The 19,535-nt window shown below is 43.3% G+C and overlaps 1 protein-coding gene across 6 annotated transcripts in view; it reads right to left on the bottom strand.

The window, feature by feature from the left end:
- The window catches only part of actn1 (actinin, alpha 1), a 260,652-nt gene that overhangs the window by 152,053 nt on the left and 89,064 nt on the right, over positions 1–19,535 (bottom strand). For all 6 annotated transcript variants that reach the window (XM_063051909.1, XM_063051926.1, XM_063051944.1 and 3 more), the window contains exon 2: positions 2,421–2,535. In XM_063051909.1, coding sequence (XP_062907979.1) covers positions 2,421–2,535 — 115 coding nt within the window. The remainder of the gene's footprint in view (positions 1–2,420; positions 2,536–19,535) is intronic.

Below are 19,535 nucleotides of genomic sequence, written 5' to 3'. Positions count from 1 at the left end.
TCTTAAGTAAATTTAATACCAAAGTATATATATGTTACCACATACTACCCTGAGATTCAGTTTCTTGTGGGCATTTACAAACAAATGAATCTCAGGGTGTTGAGGATGAAGACCAGCAATCCCCATGGTCAACAACCTGAGAAGTGGGCCCTGAGAAGAAGGGTGGGTAACCCCACCCCCGTGTTGCCGAGTCTCAGGGTGAAAGGTCCACATGAGCAGGAGGCATGAGGGCCAGTGACCCGCCAAGTCAGCGAGTCCCAGAATTAGAAGTCCATGTGAACCTGGTGGTCGAGGCCCCGAGTTCAGACTCCCATGATCAACGAGTCTTGGGGTTGACACCAAAGGTTGAAGCCCAAATGTTGATGACCAATGACAGTGAGTCCAGATGTTGAGGCCCAAAAGTCAGCATGTCTGGAAGTTGGGGACCTGCTGTCTGCAAATCTGGTCCAGGGATTGGAGATTGGAAACCCAGTGTGGCAAGAATCCAAAGTCCAGGGCCAAGGACAGAAGGTCAGAGTCCTGGAGGCAACCCGCCCTGGAGTGTGGAGGCCTGTCTATATGTGTGAGTGGGTGGAAAAGGGACTTGTTTTGCTGCTGTTGTTGCCTATGTTGTTCTGCTGAACATTGCGGGGCTTACTATGTTGGTGCCAGAACACGTGGTGACACCGGTGGGGCTGCCCCCAGCACAACAGGCTTTCTATCTGGATAGTATCATCTGCAAACTTGCAGATGGAGTCAGAGCAGAATACCTGGAAATTCACAAGCTTGTACCCAGACCTTCAAACCAATTATTGTTTCCCTTGTTAAAAATGTCCATCTATCTAAATTAGGAATTAAATAATGTGAATTTGTTCAATATGATGCACAAATGTTACTCTTCCACTGTCCCCTTAGTACATCTCCGTAGTAGGGGTGATTGATAAGTTTGTGGCCTAAGGTAGAAGGAGTCAATTTTAGAAAACCTAGCACATTTATTTTTCAACATATCCCCCTTCTACATTTACACACTTAGTCCAGCGGTCATGGAGCATACGGATCCCTTCTTTGTAGAAGTCGGCGTCTTGGACCTCCAGAAGTGGTCCACAGCAGGGGTGATTGATAAGTTTGTGGCCGAAGGTAGAAGGAGATGAGTTATTAACTTCAAACTTTCTGCATAATCACTCAAAGAGTTGACCTGCACATGCATGTAACGAGAGCTGTATAACTCATCTCCTTCTACTGTAGGCCACTAAGACGTCGACTTCTACAAAGAAGGGATCCGTGTGCTCCACGACCTCTGGACTAAGTGTGTAAATGTAGGAGGGGACTATGTTGAAAAATAAATGTGCTAGGGTTTCTAAAATTGATTCCTTCTACCTTAGGCCACGAACTTATCAATCACCCCTCATACAGCATGTCAGCTGAAATTCAGATCCCAGTGTTACTCATGTAGCAACTGAATCTTCAAAGAAGCTCATTATACTTGAAATATGAATAAAAAGCACCAAAAAGCATCGACTGTATGAACTTTACCTAACACGGCATCAACTGCATGAAGGAGACTAGCTACTGAACAAAGCCATCCGAACTGCACTGAGGATAACTGAGAGCCGTTGTGATGTTCAAATGCCGGTAGCCAGGATTCACACATGTGGAAGTCTATGTTATAAGTCAGGCCACTCGTTAAAAGATTAAGCTAATTGTTAAAACAATATTTGCGCTCCATAGCTTTGTCAAGCTTTGGGCAGAAATCATTCCAATTAATTAAGATCGAAGTAAGCTGCAGGAAGTTCTAAAATTAGTCAGCTCCATCATGGGTACTGGCCTCCAAGATATCCAGAACTTCTTCAAGGAGTGATGCCTCGGGAAGGTGGCGTCCATCATTAAGGACCCCCATCGCCCAGGACATGCCCTCTTCTCATTGTTACCATGAGGAAGGAGGTACAGAAGCCTGAAGGCACACACTCAGTGATTCAGGAACAGCTTCTTCCCCTCTGCCGTCCGATTTCTAAATGGACATTGAACCCGTGAACTCTACCTCACTACTCTCATTATTTCTGTTTTTACACTACTTATTTTAACTTACCATTTAGTATACATATATATGTATAGGACTGTAATTCAGGGTTTTTCCTATATTTATCATGTATTACATTGTACTGTTACCGCACAGTTAACAAATTTCACATGTGCTGGTGATGTACCTGATTCTGATTCTGCATTTGATGCCAGCATGGAATTCCTTGAGTAAAACCCTCTATAAAGCCCGATATAATTTCACTAAGTGATGCAAGGATGTGCTGGTTGAGCAGATGGTCGTTCAATCCCAGTGCAGTTAAGTCAGTGCCTGGATGAACTCAATCAGTATGATTTCAGTGATATTCATGCAGCATAGGCAAGGACACTGACAAAGGCCAAGCGTGAAACAGCAACAAACCTACCTGATATAACTTCCAGAAGAAGCATGAGTTTAAGGCCATCTCGAAAATCTTCCTCAATGTTCTCAATCTGTGTGCCTGCTTTGCGGAGATGGGAGTTACACCAGGCTGTGAAGGTCTGTAAACACAAATGGCACCTCGGAATTAGCAAAGCATTGAATAGAAAACACTATACATGCACAAGGAGAGCGAGTCTGTAATGTGGGTGAGCGAGAAGACCATGTGATTTCTTTCACGTGGAAGTATTGTGAACTCTCTTTCGCCTTTCCCCTTCCTTAATCTCCATGATCATCTTCTCCAACCCAACAAATCTCCAAGATATCCACACTCCTCCACCTGTGGCCTCTTGATCATTCTTAAATTCAATTGCTTCGCCTCTGATATTCCTGCCTCCAGATGCTAAGCTCTAGAATTTCCTCAGCACAAGCAATTCTACAGATGATTAAACAAAACTATTTATTAAGATACAGCTATTTATAAAAATAGAAGTATTTATTAAGATAGGCTCTTCTGGCCATTCAAGCTGCACCGCCCAGCAATCCTCAATTCAACACTAGCCTAATCACTGGACAATTTACAATGACCAAATAACCTACCAACCGGTAGGTCTTTGGAGTGTGGGAGGAAACCAGAGCACCTGGAGGAAACCCACGCGGTCATAGGGAGAGCGTACAAACTCCTGACAGGCAGTGGTGGGAATCCAGAAGAACCAACACAGAAATGCTGGAGGAGCACAGCAGGTCAGTCAGCATCTATGGAGCAGAATGAACAGACAGCATTTTGGGCGTGACCCTTCATCCTCTCCTTAACCCTTTAAAGTGCTCTAAAATCTATCATAAAGCTCTTATGAAGTACATTGGTACATTTAGATATGTTAAGGGTGTTGTGGAAAAACAGGATAGGGCGAGATCTGCACTCTGCATCACATTAAATTGCTACTAATTGTAAAAAAAACACACTTACCTAGTTTCTGTTTGGGAATTAATTATTGTTTATGTTCAGGGCTGCCGGGAGGAAATTTAAAGCAAGAACCAATAACTTGCTTTTGCATCCACAGTATGTTCAGAGCCTCAGAAGTGAAATTATCTGATGACTTTCATTTTAATTCAAGTGCGATGCATTGCTTAATTTGCAATATTGGATAGCTTGGGTCTTTTATGGAAGAACAAAATGCGAATTAAATATCAAGATTAGAAAACTGACAATAGGCCAAAGTTTGTTCAGCTGTGTTTTTGCAAAGTGCCTTGGAATGTTTTCCTGTACTGGGCAATTCCAAGTTGTTGGAGAATAAATTTTATTGCCCGAAGCAATTTAGCAGCCATGCAGCTTGGAATGAATTGTGCTGTTTACTGGGCAAGGCTCACGGGGCAGCAACTAGCACGTTCACGTAATTGAGTTCTGTTAAGGATGCGCAGTACTATTTCAATGGCATTTAGGATAAGGGAAGAAGAACCCATTGTGCAGATGGAAACTTGTGGTTCTGGTGACAGCTACGTTGAACTGTTTGAAGCTAAACACTGCATCAATTAAGGCATGGAGGTTGTGCTGCATCTGGCTCATCCACACAAACCATCAGAGAGACATCCCTGGAGGCTAAGGTTTCAGTTCTCACACATCAACTTAATAAGGCTATGTTCATATCACTTCCAAACAGAGTCTAGTTCATGCAGACCTAGGACTTGTTGTGGGCCAGTCACGTGGAAGGGACTGTTTGCTTAAAGAGCAAGTATGACGTGAGGCGGGTGGAGTAGGCTGTCGTAGGTATACATTAAAAAGCTGATTACGTGTTCCACAAGTGCATTTTTCAAGTGAGGAGGAAGGACTGCAGGATGGAAGGCAGAACAGGGCCAAAGAAGCTTCTAGTCCACTACTTGTGCTGCTTGACATCCTTTGCATTTGGTTCAAAGTTTAATCAAGTACCTATATGTTACCCTATACTACCGTGAGATTCTTTTTCTTGTTGGCATTTACAGGAAAAAAGAAATACAACAGAATTTCACAAAATAACTATACATCAATAAAGACTGGCAAACGAAGGACCAATGTGCAAAAGAAGACAAACTGTGCAAGTAAAACTAATCCTGAGAGCAGAGTTGTAAAGAGTCCCTGAAAGTGAGTGTTTAAGTTGTAAAATCAGTTCAGAATAGTGGTGAATGAAATTGTCTGCACCTAGGTTCAGGAACCTGATGACTGTTAGGTGATAGCTGTTCCTGAACCCAGTGGTGTGTGGGACCTGAGGCTTCTGCACCTCCTGCCTGATAGCAGTAGCAAGAAGAGGGCATGACCTGGAAGGTGCTTTCTTGTGGCAGTGCTCCATGTAAATATACAGGTGTCCCCCGCTTTTCGAATGTTCGCTTTACGACACCTCGCTGTTACCTAAGACCTACATTAGTTACCTGTTTTCGCTGACAGAATGTGTTTTCACTGTTACGAGAAAAGGCAGCATGTGAAAAAAGGCAGCACGCCCCGAGCAGCCAAGCTCCTCCCCGGAACTGCATTCTAGCCAGCATTGCTTAAACACGTGCCTGTGAGCATCTGTGCTTTATGTTGATTTATTTGGAGCATCCGTTAGCAAGATGAGTTCTAAGGTATCAGAAAAGCCTAAAAGAGCTTATAAGGGTGTTACACATAGCGTAAAACTAGACGTAATTAAGCGTTTTGATTGTGGTGAATGAAGTAAGGACAAAGTGAGTTTGGCTTGTGGAAGTTGATGAAGATGATGTTGAAGAGGTTTGGCATCCCATGACCAAGAACTGATAGATGAAGAGCTGATACAATTGGAAGAGGAAAGGATAACAATCGAAACCGAATGCAGTAGCGAACGGACCGAAAGTGAAGTCGTCCAGGAACTGAACGTGAAGCAACTGCGTGTGATTTTCGCTGCAACTGACAACAATGATTGCAGAAAAGTACAACTTTATTTTTGAAAGGATACGTAGGTTTAGGGCATATTTGCAGGATGGTTTGAGTGCTTAGAAAGAACTGTATGATAGAAAAATGTGCGAGGCTAAGCAGTCAAGCATACCGTCGTTTTTCAAGCCTTCCACATCAGCCACAGCAGATGATAAACCTCGACCTTCGACATCAAGGCAGGCAGACACAGAAGAAGATGACCTGCCTGCCCTGATGGAAACAGACGACGATAAGATGGCACCCCAGTGTCCCACCACCCCAAACTCAGACAACTCAGCCTATCACACCATCATCAGTGTGCTCGCTGTCTTCCCGATTCCGGTAAGTGATACTACACTGTACATACATTATTTCTACTTTATATAGGCTGTGTATTTTTATGTGTTATTTGGTATGATTTGGCAGCTTCATGACTTAAAGGTTACTGGAGAGAATGTTTCTGCCGAGAGACCTTGCGTGAGATTTTCGCTACGGTGGACAATGCAATGATTGCAGAAAATAATTTTACTTTATATTGGCTGTGTATTTATCATATCATTCCTGCTTTTACTATATGTTACTGTTATTTTAGGTTTTATCTGTTATTTGGCATGATTTGGTAGGTTATTTTTTGGGTCTGAAAATGCTCACAAATTTTTCCCATATAAATAAATGGCAATTGCTTCTTCACTTTACAACATTCCGGTTTACGAACCGTTTCATAGGAACGCTCTACCTTCAGATGGCGGCGGAAACCTGTACCCAATGGTGGGGAGGGCTTTGCCTGTGATGGACGGGTTGTGCCCCCACTTTCTATAGCTTTTTTCCATTCCCAGGCACTGGCATTCACCCTGACTGTCTCAATTTAAGGCTCAACAACAATGGTCTCTGGCGACTAAATGAGTACATTCCAATTTTATTACATGGGATTTCCTTTAATCTGGTAAAATATTTGAGAGGTTTCCATCATGCAAAAAAGAGTTTGGCATGCCCTGCAAGAGTTACCACCGAATTGTAAGAACTGGATAAGTCCATTCTGCTTTTCATTCCAGCGAAAGGCAGGACTTTTTGGATCATGTCGCTTGTTTCCTCCCCTATTTCTGCAGAAAGAAAACTCCCTTGTCCTCAATTACATTTCAAAACAGGGGCCACTCCAGTGCAAGTTTGCAGGCTGCTGGTGATTCTTTGCTAATAAACATCTTGCCTTTCCTCAGGAGAAAGCCTGCCCTATTGTTCATTTAAATATTCTGTTTCACTGCTCCTGAACACTGGACCCTTCCACAATCTCTTGGCCTTTGGGTACAAAAAAAAACACTGGGATGAAATTACAAGAGAAACCTGTCAACCACTTATGAACCACTTAGAGATAGTGGTATCATATTTTCTCAGCATTATTCATTTCCTTGATAAATAAATAAATATTCATCTAGTAACACAAAGTCAGATCCTGCAATAAAATTGCATGGTCACCATAAATTTTCTGTAGAGGCAGCTATAGGCTTTATCTTTCAGAATAAAGCTACTGCATTATCTGTGTGCCTCAGCTACAACAGGTTCTTAATGCATGCCACTTTCTGTTATCTGTTTCAAACAGCGCTAGACATCAACTTCCTCTTCATATTTATATGACAAATAATATGGTACCAAATTAGGGACTGATACACTATGTGAGTGGCAGGCTCATTGTCTTAACTCCTTGCTCCCTCAACCCATGTTCTGCCCACATCGCTGACTTCATATACACAGCAAAAATAGTAGCCCATTGGAGTTTGCTCCAACATTCAACATGATCATGGCTCTTCATCCAGATTCACAACCCTATTTCCCCGGTCCCTCTAGTCCTTATAAATAAGCATCTAAGTTCTCTTTGAATATATTGAATGATTTATTTTCAATTGCTTTCTATGCTAGAGAATCCATATGTTTACCACTCTTGATGAGAAGAAATTTCTCTTCATCTCAGTCTTATCCCTTATCCTTAGACTGCTAAATCCCCCAGCATTTGGGGAGATACTTCCAGGATCTAAGCTGTCCAGTCATGTTAGAATCTTGTAGAAAACAGACTGGATTTTGGGCAGTACCAAGAATCCCCTCCAAACACCGTAACACTGAATCCAATTACTCAGATCAGCCAAGTATGCTTCCTAACTGCTTGCTTGGATTTTAGGTACAGGTTAGTGGTGACAAAACAATATGTCAAATCAACAGGACACAAAGTCACAGCCATTGAGCTGGTGGTGGCAAATCAAGTGACTAACTGAAATGTTTTAAAGATTAGAGAATCCTCAGGGTTGATACAAAAAAAATCTCTTTCCTATGGTGTAATATCCACAGTGAGGGATACGACGTTGAAATCAGAGCCAAGCAAAAATCAGGAGGCATTTTTACAACAATTAGGCCTATCGAACTTGGTAACTGACTTCCCCTCTGGATGCTGGGACAACTTCAGTAATAAGAGTTTAGTCAGGTAACAGCAGCAAGAGATATGGAATAAAAGGTGAAGAGAAATTCATATCGTCATTACTGTATATAAATAAACAGCAGAGGTGGTTTATGGGGCTGAAAATTAGTGAAAACATTTTTGAAAATCCAAAAAACTGAGGGCTATGGGGAACGGCACAGGAGAGGAGTTAAGGCCTGAAGCAGCTCAATCACAATTGCATTGAATGGCAGAACAGTATTGAGGGGTCCAGTAGTCGACTGCCGATCTTTTTTTTTGTGTGTTCATCAGAATGGCAACACTCTATAAGGGAATATGAACCGACTGTGTCATCAGCTCGCTTGAGCCAGTCTAGGCACGAAGCCAGAAAAGTGTGGTTAACGGGTGCCTGGAAATCACCACAGCTGCTAGTTCAAACAAAAAAAAAGTACCCACAAATTTTGAAAACAGAAAGTGCACTGCTGGGAAAGGTGGAGGTTGCAGATGGGTGGTTGGGCGAGGAAATGATAAAAAAAAATGAGGGAGGAGAAAATGGAGAAGCAGATGCTAAATACATGAACAGGCAGGGAATAGAGAGAAATAGATCATATACAGGTAGAGGGAATTAGTCTGACTTCCACCATTGTCAGTACAGACATGATGGGTTGAAGGGCTTGTTCCTGTGCTCTACTGTTAAACGTGACTCCATATCAAACTTCAGGGACAAGCATGAGAGTAAGGAAATACCACAGGTTCAATGACCGGGGGAAGCAGAGACTAGAGATGGTGCTCATTGGTTCAAGGCGGCGCCAGCAAACAATGCAATGAACAGCAACGTCCTGTGGACAGTTCACAAAACTACTTCTTTTACTTCTTCTTTCAAGTACCACTCTATGACTAAGCTGCGTACGATTGGAACCTATGGTTTACAATATGATGGTGTGGCTTTGGGCCGATAAACAATCTGGTGCTTTATTGTCTCTGAGAGAGTGTGGGGAGCAGTGAAGCTGAGTGCGCAGCCTGGATGCCGGGAAAAGGGGTGAAATCCCGTGCCTGACTCCACTGCGACTGAGGGTCAGAGCAAGGGTGAAATCGACGAGGATGAGAGCGGAGGACAGCATTGTTTGCCCACATTTGACCGGTCTTCCTCTCCTTCTCCTTAGCTGCCATCAAAGGCAAGTGCAATACTCTTGGGATCCACGTTGCAATGACTGATCAGCCAGTCAGCAGACTCATTTTGGGGGCCTTTGAGGTTCGTGTTGCATGTGTTTCTGGATCCTGGTTACTCTCTTTTGTGCTGTTTTTGAGCAGTTTGATCAGCGCAACCAATGCGGACCAGGGTGCTTCAGTGAAGAACGGCCCTGTGGCACGCTGTGGGCTGATAATGCGCCGCGGAACTAAACTAAACATTCCTGAACTCCTGGCTTGAAGTTTGATATTCCATATGTTGTTTGCTCACTTTTTACCATTTGCACAATTTGTTCTTTTCTCGTGCATTGGCTGCTTGATGTTTTCTGGAACAGGTTCCATGGTGTTGCTTTGTTTAGTGACTGCCTGCTGGAGGGCAAATCTCAGAGTTGTATTCTGAATACATACTTTGATAATAAATGTACTTTGGATGTTTGAATGGATGAAATCAAAGCAGGACCCACAAATTTTGATAGAACTCTGCTGTGGGAATAACACCAGTGTTCAGAACAGAACACGTTTATTTTCACTGTGACTATGTCTTTGTGACACAAGGCTCGTACAGTCGGCCCTCCTTATCCGCAAGTCCCGCATGCGTAAATTTAACCAACCGCGAATCGGGAAAACCCAGAAGTTCTCTCTCCAGCACTCGTTGTTCGAGCATTAATCGCCTCGCGTCTCGTTCGTTCGCTACTTTGTTTCTGTGAAAAAATAGCTCCTAAAAAGCAATTATGTGGTCAAAGCAAAGGCTAAGAGTTCCGAAGTGGCCGTAAGGTTGGTCAGGACGAATCAAGCATTCACACAATAAAGCAGAAAGAAGCTGAAGTTCGTGGAAGTGTTAGTGCTTGGGATGGCTGGCTAGCTATGTAAAGCGTTACAGCCTCAAGAACTTAAAGATCATGAGAAGATCGGCACCAGCGTTCCCAGCAGAGCTACAATGGTTGCGTCTGTACTGAACATGTACAGACTTCTTTTCTTGTCATTATTCCCCAAACAATACAGTATAACAACTATTTACATAGCATTTACATTGTATTAGGTATTATCAGTCAACGGAACAGAAACATTGCGGGCAGTGGGTCCTGTGCTGCCCTGGGTCCTAAAGTCCACCCGCACTGAGCCAGGTTAAATAAGGGACTTGAGCACCCGCAGGGGGTCTCGGAACCAATACCTCGCAGATAAGGAGGGCCAACTGTACACAAATTTTTGGAGGAGCAAAGGGCAGTGTACAACACAGCTCTTACTGTAGAAGGGATCTAAGAAATCCAGGGCTTTATAATTGGGGATAGAGTCTATGTGCTTAAGACAGCTTCAGCTAGTGTTCCACCTTTAGGGAAGGACCTGAAGCCTTTGGAAAAGCGCAGAGCAGTTACATGGGAAGACATACTTGGACTACATCAGAAGATAAAATGGAGCTGTTCAAGTTATTCACTAGATCAGAGAAGTACTGGAGGTTTAAACAAGGTGTTTCAAATCATGGAATGTTTAGACAGTTAAAGAGAAACAGCGGCTGAAGGGTTGATAATAAGGATGTGCAAATTAAAGCCATGAGAAAAGAACTGTGAGAATCAGAAGATAAACAGATCTACTTTAAATGGAAAATGGGGATTAGGATTTGGAATGATGAAATCATTCTGAAAAACAGTTTGTATAAATGAAAAACACAAGAGATTCTGCAGATGCTGGAATTCCACAGGGCATTTTGTGTGTGAACTGGGGGATTATTTAGAGAAAAGCAAAAATGAAGGGGAAAGAGGTGGAGTGTGAAATCAGCTGGGTTGCACTTCAAAAGGAGCACGCACGTCTCGATGGGCTGAACTGCCTCCTGGGCTGTAGAAAACTGTGCAAGGTTTAGTCGACTGCAGCAGCATTTTCATATTTTTGTTATGCCAATAAACACCGTAACAGGAAATTTGCTGATGTTCAGATGCAAAGATATCTAAGTGGTTTGTTACCATAGGAATAGAAAAAAAAGACAATTTAAATGCTAAACTTCAACATAATTGAAGAATAAAGCAGCTCTTGGGGGATTAAGTTTCTGAAATGAAGTACCTTCAATCTGTGGCAAACTAGTCCAAATCAGGTTTTCAATTAGGTACCTTAACGCAAGACTCCATTTGCTGAATCAGCGTAATTCACAGCACAAGGTAAATGATCCAGTAGCAAAGACAGCTAACCTTGCAATGTTCAAGGTATACCACCATTGCTGCTGAATGGTGAGACACAAGACTGGACTGGTACACAGAGAGAACAGCACCATCAAGGCATTTGCCCTCAAATTAAACTAGGTTTCAGAGCAGAACAGGGTAAAGGAGCAGAAAGTAAATCTCTTGAAAAGAACAAAGCTGGAGAAGAGGAACAAGAAAATAAATGAGAGGAAGGTTCAAGCTCAAGATGGGTTTGTGGGAGAGGGGAGGCGTGCACCAACAGCAACTGAAGAGACAATGCCCATTTCAGAACTGTCATTGCCTGTGGAGATGGTGAAGTTGCAAGGGGGGGGGGTGCAAAGGGATGACTAGTGCTTAACACTAACCTGCAGCTTTGGGGAACCATTCCAGAGCTTCGGCAGAGATATCGGATGCAAGGATAACAATGTCAGAAATAGGATCATCTCTGCTCATGTTCATTTGAGAGCACAGTGCCCCACTTCGATTGTATTATTTAAGAAAGAATATCTTAACATTGAAGGCAGACTGAAAGTCAGGCTAATACATGGGACGAGAAGGTTGTCCTATCATAAATGGCTAAGTAAGTTGGGTATGTATTCTTTAGAGTTTAAAAGTATATGGGATGATCTCCTTGAAACCCAGGGAGATCTTAAGTAAGCATGATAGTGCTAGATATTGAAATATTGTCACTAGTGGGAGAGTCTCAAACAAGGGAACACAGTTAAATGATGACAGGGTGATCATAGGAGCTTCTTCTTGCTGAAGAGGGTAAATCACTGGAATTCTTTTCCCCAGTGGGCTGCAGGGGCTAGACCATTGGGAACATTAAAGGAGAAAGCAGATAAATTTTTGGGGATGTCAGGAATTGGGGAGTGGCACAGAAAAGACCTTGGGCAGATCAGCCATGATCATATGGAATGGCATGGTAGGCTTGAGACAGTGGGAGTAAAGGTACAACATTGAAGGACAATTATGAATATGGGTTACGGATTTATACAGCTGGAGAAGATTAGGACATAGGTCAGTGAAATGACTAAGCATAAATATTTAAGGTAAAGATCGAAATTGGGAAGTCACTCAGTCAAGAGGAAGAAAAGAGGGCGATATATCCTAGTTACAAATTCTGCCTCAATAACTTTCACTCATTCACACACTATGAAACTGGAGGAGGGCAGGCAAGTTAAACATCTGTGTCTGGGAGGGAGAGAACGTTGACTCAGACCATGGGAGGCCTGCGTCGGGCATTTTCATGCCTTACAAGGCGCAGACTGGAAGTCTGTGTGGGGCGCCACTCCTCACACAGACATAGAGCAATGTGTGGTTAAGTGCCTTGCTCAAGGACACAAACACACTGTCACGGCTAAGGCTCGAACTAGTGACCTTTAGATCACTAGATGAACGCCTTAACCACTTGGCGATGTGCCCAACACCGGTGCTTCATTACACAGCATTTACACTGCTTGCTAAATCCCATACACTTCAGGAAATCATTTACCAACAAAATAGCCCTCCTGAATCATTTTCAATGGCTGAAAGTTCGAAGTAAGTTTATTATCAAAGTACATATATGTCACCATATACTCCACTGAGATTCATTTTCTTGTCAGCATACTCAATAAATCCAATAACCAAAATAGAATCAATGAAAGACTGCACCAACTGGGCAGACAACCAATGTGCAAAAGACAAAAAACTGCGCAAATACAAAAGGAAAGAAATAATAATAATAATAAATAAGCAATGAATATTGAGGACTTGATATGGTATGAGTCTATAGGTTGTGGGAACATTTCAATGCTGCTACTACTACTACTACTACTACGTCGACTCAGGCCTAGGGGGCCGGCGTCCGGCATGATGACTGACACTCCACTTCTCCCTCTCCCTCATCAGTGTGTTCAGTTCATCTACATTAGCCGTGCCGCTGTCTTCTAGAAGCGTGTTGACCATAGTCTTAGGAGGGCACCCAGGGTTCATCCTCCCATGCTTGGGCTCCCATATGATGACTAGGTTGGCAGGTAGCTCGGGCTGGCGATTTCAATGCTGGGGCAAGTGAAGTTATCCCCTTTGGTTCAAGAGCCAGATGAATGAGAGGTAATAACTGTTCCTGAACCTGTGTGAGTCCCGAAGTTCCTATATCTTCTTCCTGATGGCAGCAGCGAGAAGCGAGGAGGACCTGGGTGGCGGGGGTCTTAGATGATGGGTGCTGCTTTCCTGCGCTAACACTCCATGCAGATGTGTTCACAGCAAGGAGTGTTTTACCCATGATGGACTAGGCTGCATCCACCACATTTTGTAGGATTTTCCTTTCAAGGGCATTGGTGGTTCTATACCAGGCTATGGTACAGAGAGTCGATACACTCCACTACACATCTGAAAGGTGGTCAAAGTTTTAGATGTCACATAGAATCATTGCAATCTCCTGAGGAAATAGAGGCACCACCATGCTTTCTTCGTAACTGTACTTGTGTGCTGGGCCCAGGCAGGTCCTCTGAAATTATAACACAGAGGAATTTAAAGTTGCTGACCCTTTCCACCTCTGGTCCCCCGATGACGACTGGCTTATGGACTTCTGGTTTCCTCCTCCTCAGGTCAGTAATCAGCTCCTTGATCTTGCTGACATTGAGTGAGAGGTTGTGTTATTGCACCACTCAGCCAGATTTTCAATCTCCCTCCTACATGCTGATTCATCACCACTTTCAATTCACCCTACAACAGTGGTGTCATCAGCAAACTTAAACCTGGCATTGGAGTTATGCTTAGCCACACAGTTATAGGTGCAAAGCAAGCACGTCAGGGGGCTAAGCACACAGCCTTGTGGTGCACCTGTGCTGATGGAGATTGCGGAGATGTTGTTGCCCATCTGAACTGACTGATGTCTACAAGTGAGGAAACTGAGGATCCAATTGCACAAGGAGGTATTGCGGCCAAGGTCTTTAAAACTTACTGATTAGTTTTGAGGATGATGGTAGTGTTGAATGTCAAGCCATCGTCAAAAAAGAGCATCCTGATGTATGCATCTTTGCTGTCCAGTTGTTCCAGGGTTGGGTGAAGAGCACCTGCTGTGAACCTGTTGTGCTGGTAGGCAGATTGAAATTCAAGTTGCTTCTCGGGTAGGAGTTGATATGTTTCATCACCAACCTCTCTCACTGTGGATGTAAGTGCTACTGGATGATAGTCATTGAGGCAGGCTACCATGTTCTTCTTAGGCATCGGTATAACTTAAGTCTGCTTGAAGCAGTTGGGTACCTCAGACTGTCGAAGTGAAAGGTTAAAGATTTCAGTGGACACACCAGCCAGTCTATCAGCAAAGATCTTTAGTACTCGGCCAGGTAGCCCATCTGGGTCAGATGCTACCTGTGGGTTCATCCTTCTGGAGGATACTCCCACATCGGCCTCAGAGACCGAAATCATAGGATCATCGTGGGCTGTGAGAGTTCATGATGGTCTGATGTCACTTGATTTACCTTCATTAGAAGTGAGAGTATTCAAGCCCTGTTGAGCATCCTTCATTGATTCAAGTTTAATCTGGAGTTGCTTTCTGAAGACCGTACCTGGACCTCTTGCAACTTTCTCGGTTGCCAGACTTGAATGCCTCTGATTTGGCCCTCAGTAGATTGCATTTCTCATGGTTCCGCCAGGGCTTCTAGTTGGGGAAGACTCAGATGACTTTGTGTAGACGCACTTGTCTAGAACTGTTTTTATAAAGTCTTTGACAACCATAGTGTAATCATTCAGCTCCACAGATGAATCGTTGAACACAGTCCAATCCTATAGCCACTCCTCTGCCTCCCATGACCGCCTCTTTGTTGTCCTAATCTCTGGAGCCTTGCTCTTTAGTTTCTGCCTGTATGCAGGTTTAAGAAGAACTGCCAAGAGATCAGATTTCCCTTAGTGTGGTCTGGGTATTGAACAGTAGACATTCCTTATTTTAGTATAAGAGTGGTCTAGTGTGTTGGGACCCCTGGTGCTACAGGTTATATGCTGATGGTAATTGGGCAGGGTTTTCTTCAATCAAGCCTGGTTGCAATCCTTGACTATGATTTGAAATGCATCAGGATGGACTGTTTCTTGTTTGGACATGGCACCTGTTTGGAGTATTGCAAACACTTAATTATTGTCGGCTGCTGGTGGTATTCAAACTGCAGTCGGGATCACGAAGGAGAAGTCCCTTGGTAAAGAGAACAGACAGCATTTGATCATTAGGTGTTCAATGTTGGGGGAACATGAGTTTGACAAAACTGCCACAACAGAGCACTGTAGACAGTTTGTCGTGAAACACACACAAACTTGCCTTTTTTGAATCAGGTCCCTTGTGTGTATTGTGAAGTCTTTGAGCCTGATCGCTGTATCTGGTGTACAATAAGCAAGCCATGTCTCAGTAAAACACAGAACACCACAATTTCTTGTTTTCTTTTGATACGCAAATCCTGCCCTCAGGTGTTCAATTTTGTTCTCCAGCGACTGTACATATGCTAACAAAATGCTGGATAGAGGGGGGGGTCTCATTTCTCTGTGTTTCAGCCTGGCTTAGAAATCCCCCTCTTGCCTCACTTCTGGCCATGGCAATGTACCTTTGTCAAATTGCTGAAAGAAAAATCACATGCTGCAGACTGCAGTGAGGATAATCCGTATCTTTAGAAGTATTGTACGTAACCCACAGAATGTTGCCATGGTTCACCAGTGTCATCTTGCAACAAATCAATATCTGCACAAATCAAGGACAATTGGATTTGGCTTATTAGACTTATAAAAATCTCAGAATTCAAACTCTCAAAAGTAAATGGAAACTTTGACTCAAGCACACATTTCCTACAGAACTGGAGGAGGAAGTTTCAGTTGCTCAGTTGGCTTGGGATTAATGAGAAACTCTTATCTCCGGCTTAGACAGACAGGCTAAGACAGTCCAAGAAAAGCTTTATAAATGTCAGCTGGTGACCAAAGCTTTCTCCTTCCTTTTATTTTTGAAGTTCATCCCCAGGTGACTATTACATGTTTCTTGTCTGTTTGTTTTAAAATAACTTCTTTGGAACATCAACTAGACCTAAATAGAAATGTTATCCTCCTTGTCTAGGATGCAGTCCAGCCATTGTGGTCCACAGTGGTCTTGGAAACCATCCAGCAAGACAGCAGACATAGCAAGTTTCTTTACCAGGAACACCCCAGCATGAAACAAACCTTCGAAATGGGACAGTCAACCAGCTTGGACTGAATCTCTGAGGGCCCAGTGTTTGCATCATCTTGTCCAGGCGCAGAACCAAACTGTAGAGGTGGTCCAAAGATAGGGAAACCAGAACTGATGTGCAACTAGAACCTAAGGAATGGCCCCTGCAGTTAATCAAAGACGGGCTACAGACTTGCTTGCTCCGTACGGACATGGAACGCATACTCATTCCGGGAAGTGGGGTGCCTGGGAGACCACAAGCAAGCTTAAAAACCCTGCATGAGACTGTATGTAAAGAGAAAGGACTCCCTTGACGTCAGACGCAAAGTAGAGCACAATGACACGTCCAGACGGCAGACAAAGGTAAGGAAGTGGAGAGCATATTGGGAGATCCCTTGATGTGGGTGGTGGACTGGAATGGAAAGCATTGCTGAGAGTCAGAACAGCATGCAAAGGGCACGTGACTTACTAATAATTACAGCCCAGTGCAGTTAGCTGGGTTGGGACACAGAACCCAAACCATACACTTTGATAGGATCCCTGAAGTCTTCAGATACAAGCCCCAGTGGTGAGTGGCTTTCTCTTCTCCAACTTGGTCTGTCCCCATGTCCAGCCACAATAGCCAGCATGCCTTCTTCTGCAGTTGGGGACCAACCCAACTAAAGCTGAGTGTGTCCCATACTCTTGAATGGGTCCTAATAGAAGACAGTTAACTCCCCGTGAGAACTGTGGAACTCAGGACATCCTGATGGTGGTCCCTCTCGTCGAAAGGTCATGCACATGCCATCAGGGAGCATGTGTACATGTCTCTCTTCAGGATATGCAGGTGAAGAATCAGGAACAGCTTATGAGTATACCATCGACAGGTAGTCCTCCTCTGTCAGGAAGCTCAGTACCACAGAAATCTGGTGCTTCCACTTGCTCTAGAAGTTATAGAAGATTCTTTTGGATCTTGGCAACAAGAGAAGGGGGCAGGTATGAAGTGAATAGCCTGTAGCACAGCTTCTTGCACTGTTGTGCATAGTTGTATGATTCAGGCTGCTTCATGTAGACCTAGCTACCCTGCCAGCAGCTAAGATGCACCCAAGGAACATATGACCAGATCTCCTGACAGAAAAAAAGTATCAGAGGCACTAAAGTGAAATCTCTGCCATTGAGTGCACTTTTAAATTCATCTCATTTCTTCGATATGTTCTTCGAATTAAGATGGTCTGAACTAACCATATTTTTTACATTAATATTTGGAAATGGAAACTCAAGGTTATATATGGTGGCATATCTGTACTTTGGTAATAAATTTACTTTGAACTTTTGAACTTTAAAATTATACTGCTTAGCTCTTGAAGGATCATATCATTTTTCAATTTTTCCTTAAAAGAAAACTCTAAAAAAAATCTCTGCCAACTCCACAATGCAAGCAATCATTTGTGTTTTGAAATACCAGCATACGTAGGAAGCACAAAGTTGGAACCAGACAACCAAAGCCTTTCAGTTTATGATGATGTGGAATTGCAAACAAGAGTTTAAAATAAAACTCAGCTTTCTGGCTGCCTTGCAGCCACCTTCAGACACACAATTCCAAACACACACACACACACACTTCATAAATGTAACTCCTCCAATTTCTGTACTAGATCAGGAGAAGATAGGAGAGGGAAAAAACACTCAGATAAAGAAATATTTGCTATCTTGTTTATACATAACATTCTGCTAAATTGCCCCAAATTGCTTCCATAACAATTAATTATTTGTCCTAGACTACAGTGGTTTAATGCAAACATTGGACAGAACCCCATTTGTTAAAAAGATTGATACCAGTCAGCTTTTCCCAGCACCACACATTTAGCTGCTTCAGGACCAAAGCTGAATAGCCGTCAGTCTCTCACTGACTCCCCAGGTTTGGGCCAAAACCTACAAACAGAATGCAACTCACACGGAGCAGGACAGAAACTTGGCTTCATGCCAACCCTGCAGGTACAAAGGTAGGTTTTTCACGTCCTTGCCCACAATTTGTGGGTTGTCCGTGATTGTCTTCAACTTCAACACAGGCAGAGATTCATAAAGTTTAGCCTGGAATGCAAATGCAGCCCAAAATCCAGAAGCCGATTCCCTCGGGGAGGGAGTCTCATAACAGTTAGCTTCACAGTCAGCTCGGACTCGAGAATCAATTCTCCTTAATACTTCAGAAGTGATGAATCTTGAATTTCACTTCTCTGTTTAAACTACAAATATCCAGGAGTAATGGACTGAGTAAGTCAGGATTGAATACTCTCGACACTTTCAGAAAGAGGTTGGAAAAGTTCGGGATGTTTCACTCTGAACAGAGGATCATTACAAGACCGGAAATGCGCATTTGCAAAATCGACTCCAAGTTGGCTCTCTCCGAGCAGCCTATTCAGCTACCATCTTTGTGTTGCCTTACAAATTAATTGCTCTGTTCACTGGCCAAATGGCCTTCTTCTACATCACAAAGAAATATGGAAAATATTGCCCTTCAGCTACATCAACAGGTAGTTGGGGTACAGTGCTGTGGCTGAAGTTCACAGTCATGCTGGGTTTCTACCACAACTGTTTGCTGAAGTCTCTTATAAATGCATCTATTTCCATCCAGTTACATTGAATATCTTGAGGGCAATCTCATTGGTGTTGTACAAAATTCCAGTTTGCAATCAGTCGTTGCACATTTTTCCTTGTATTACTCTGTGTTGTGTCTGTACACAACTACATATCAATTAAATGTAGGGCTCTCAGTATACTAGGTGCACTGTTAACTGTTGATCACTTATTACCAAAATGGCTTCTCTGAACTGTTATATTAAAATGGCTTCTCGTAATGTTAACTGCTAAGCAAGGGGTTCTCTGTAACTGCAATGTTTGGGTTATACAGGGAGATAATGGAAATTGTATTCATTTGTTAGCCAACGGAAGTCATGTTCTGTTATCCTGTACGTGTGCTGAGTTGAGGAGCGGGGGCTTTTTCAGGAGGTGAGCAGAGAGGACGGACGTGTGAGGAACAGACGGGGTTCCTGGGCGGCGGACACCGAACCTTGGGGGTTCAGAGGGTGGCCAGAGTCTTGGAAGGACGTTGTGGATGGAATCGGAGGCGATTAAAATATTATGTGCACAAGACTGGTAAGTTACTTATGTGGCGCCATTTCTTGTAGTTGTTTCTACTAACCCAACACCAAAAATTTGCTATAAAGTATAATTATTTACTCGCACTTTGTATATTGTTTCATATTTGTGTCGTGGCTGATCATTGGGCGATTCACACCTTATCCGCACCA

This window comes from Mobula hypostoma, chromosome 1 (assembly GCF_963921235.1).
Source record: "Mobula hypostoma chromosome 1, sMobHyp1.1, whole genome shotgun sequence".
Classification (NCBI taxonomy): domain Eukaryota; kingdom Metazoa; phylum Chordata; class Chondrichthyes; order Myliobatiformes; family Myliobatidae; genus Mobula; species Mobula hypostoma.
This window is presented reverse-complemented; position numbering and strand designations above follow the sequence as displayed.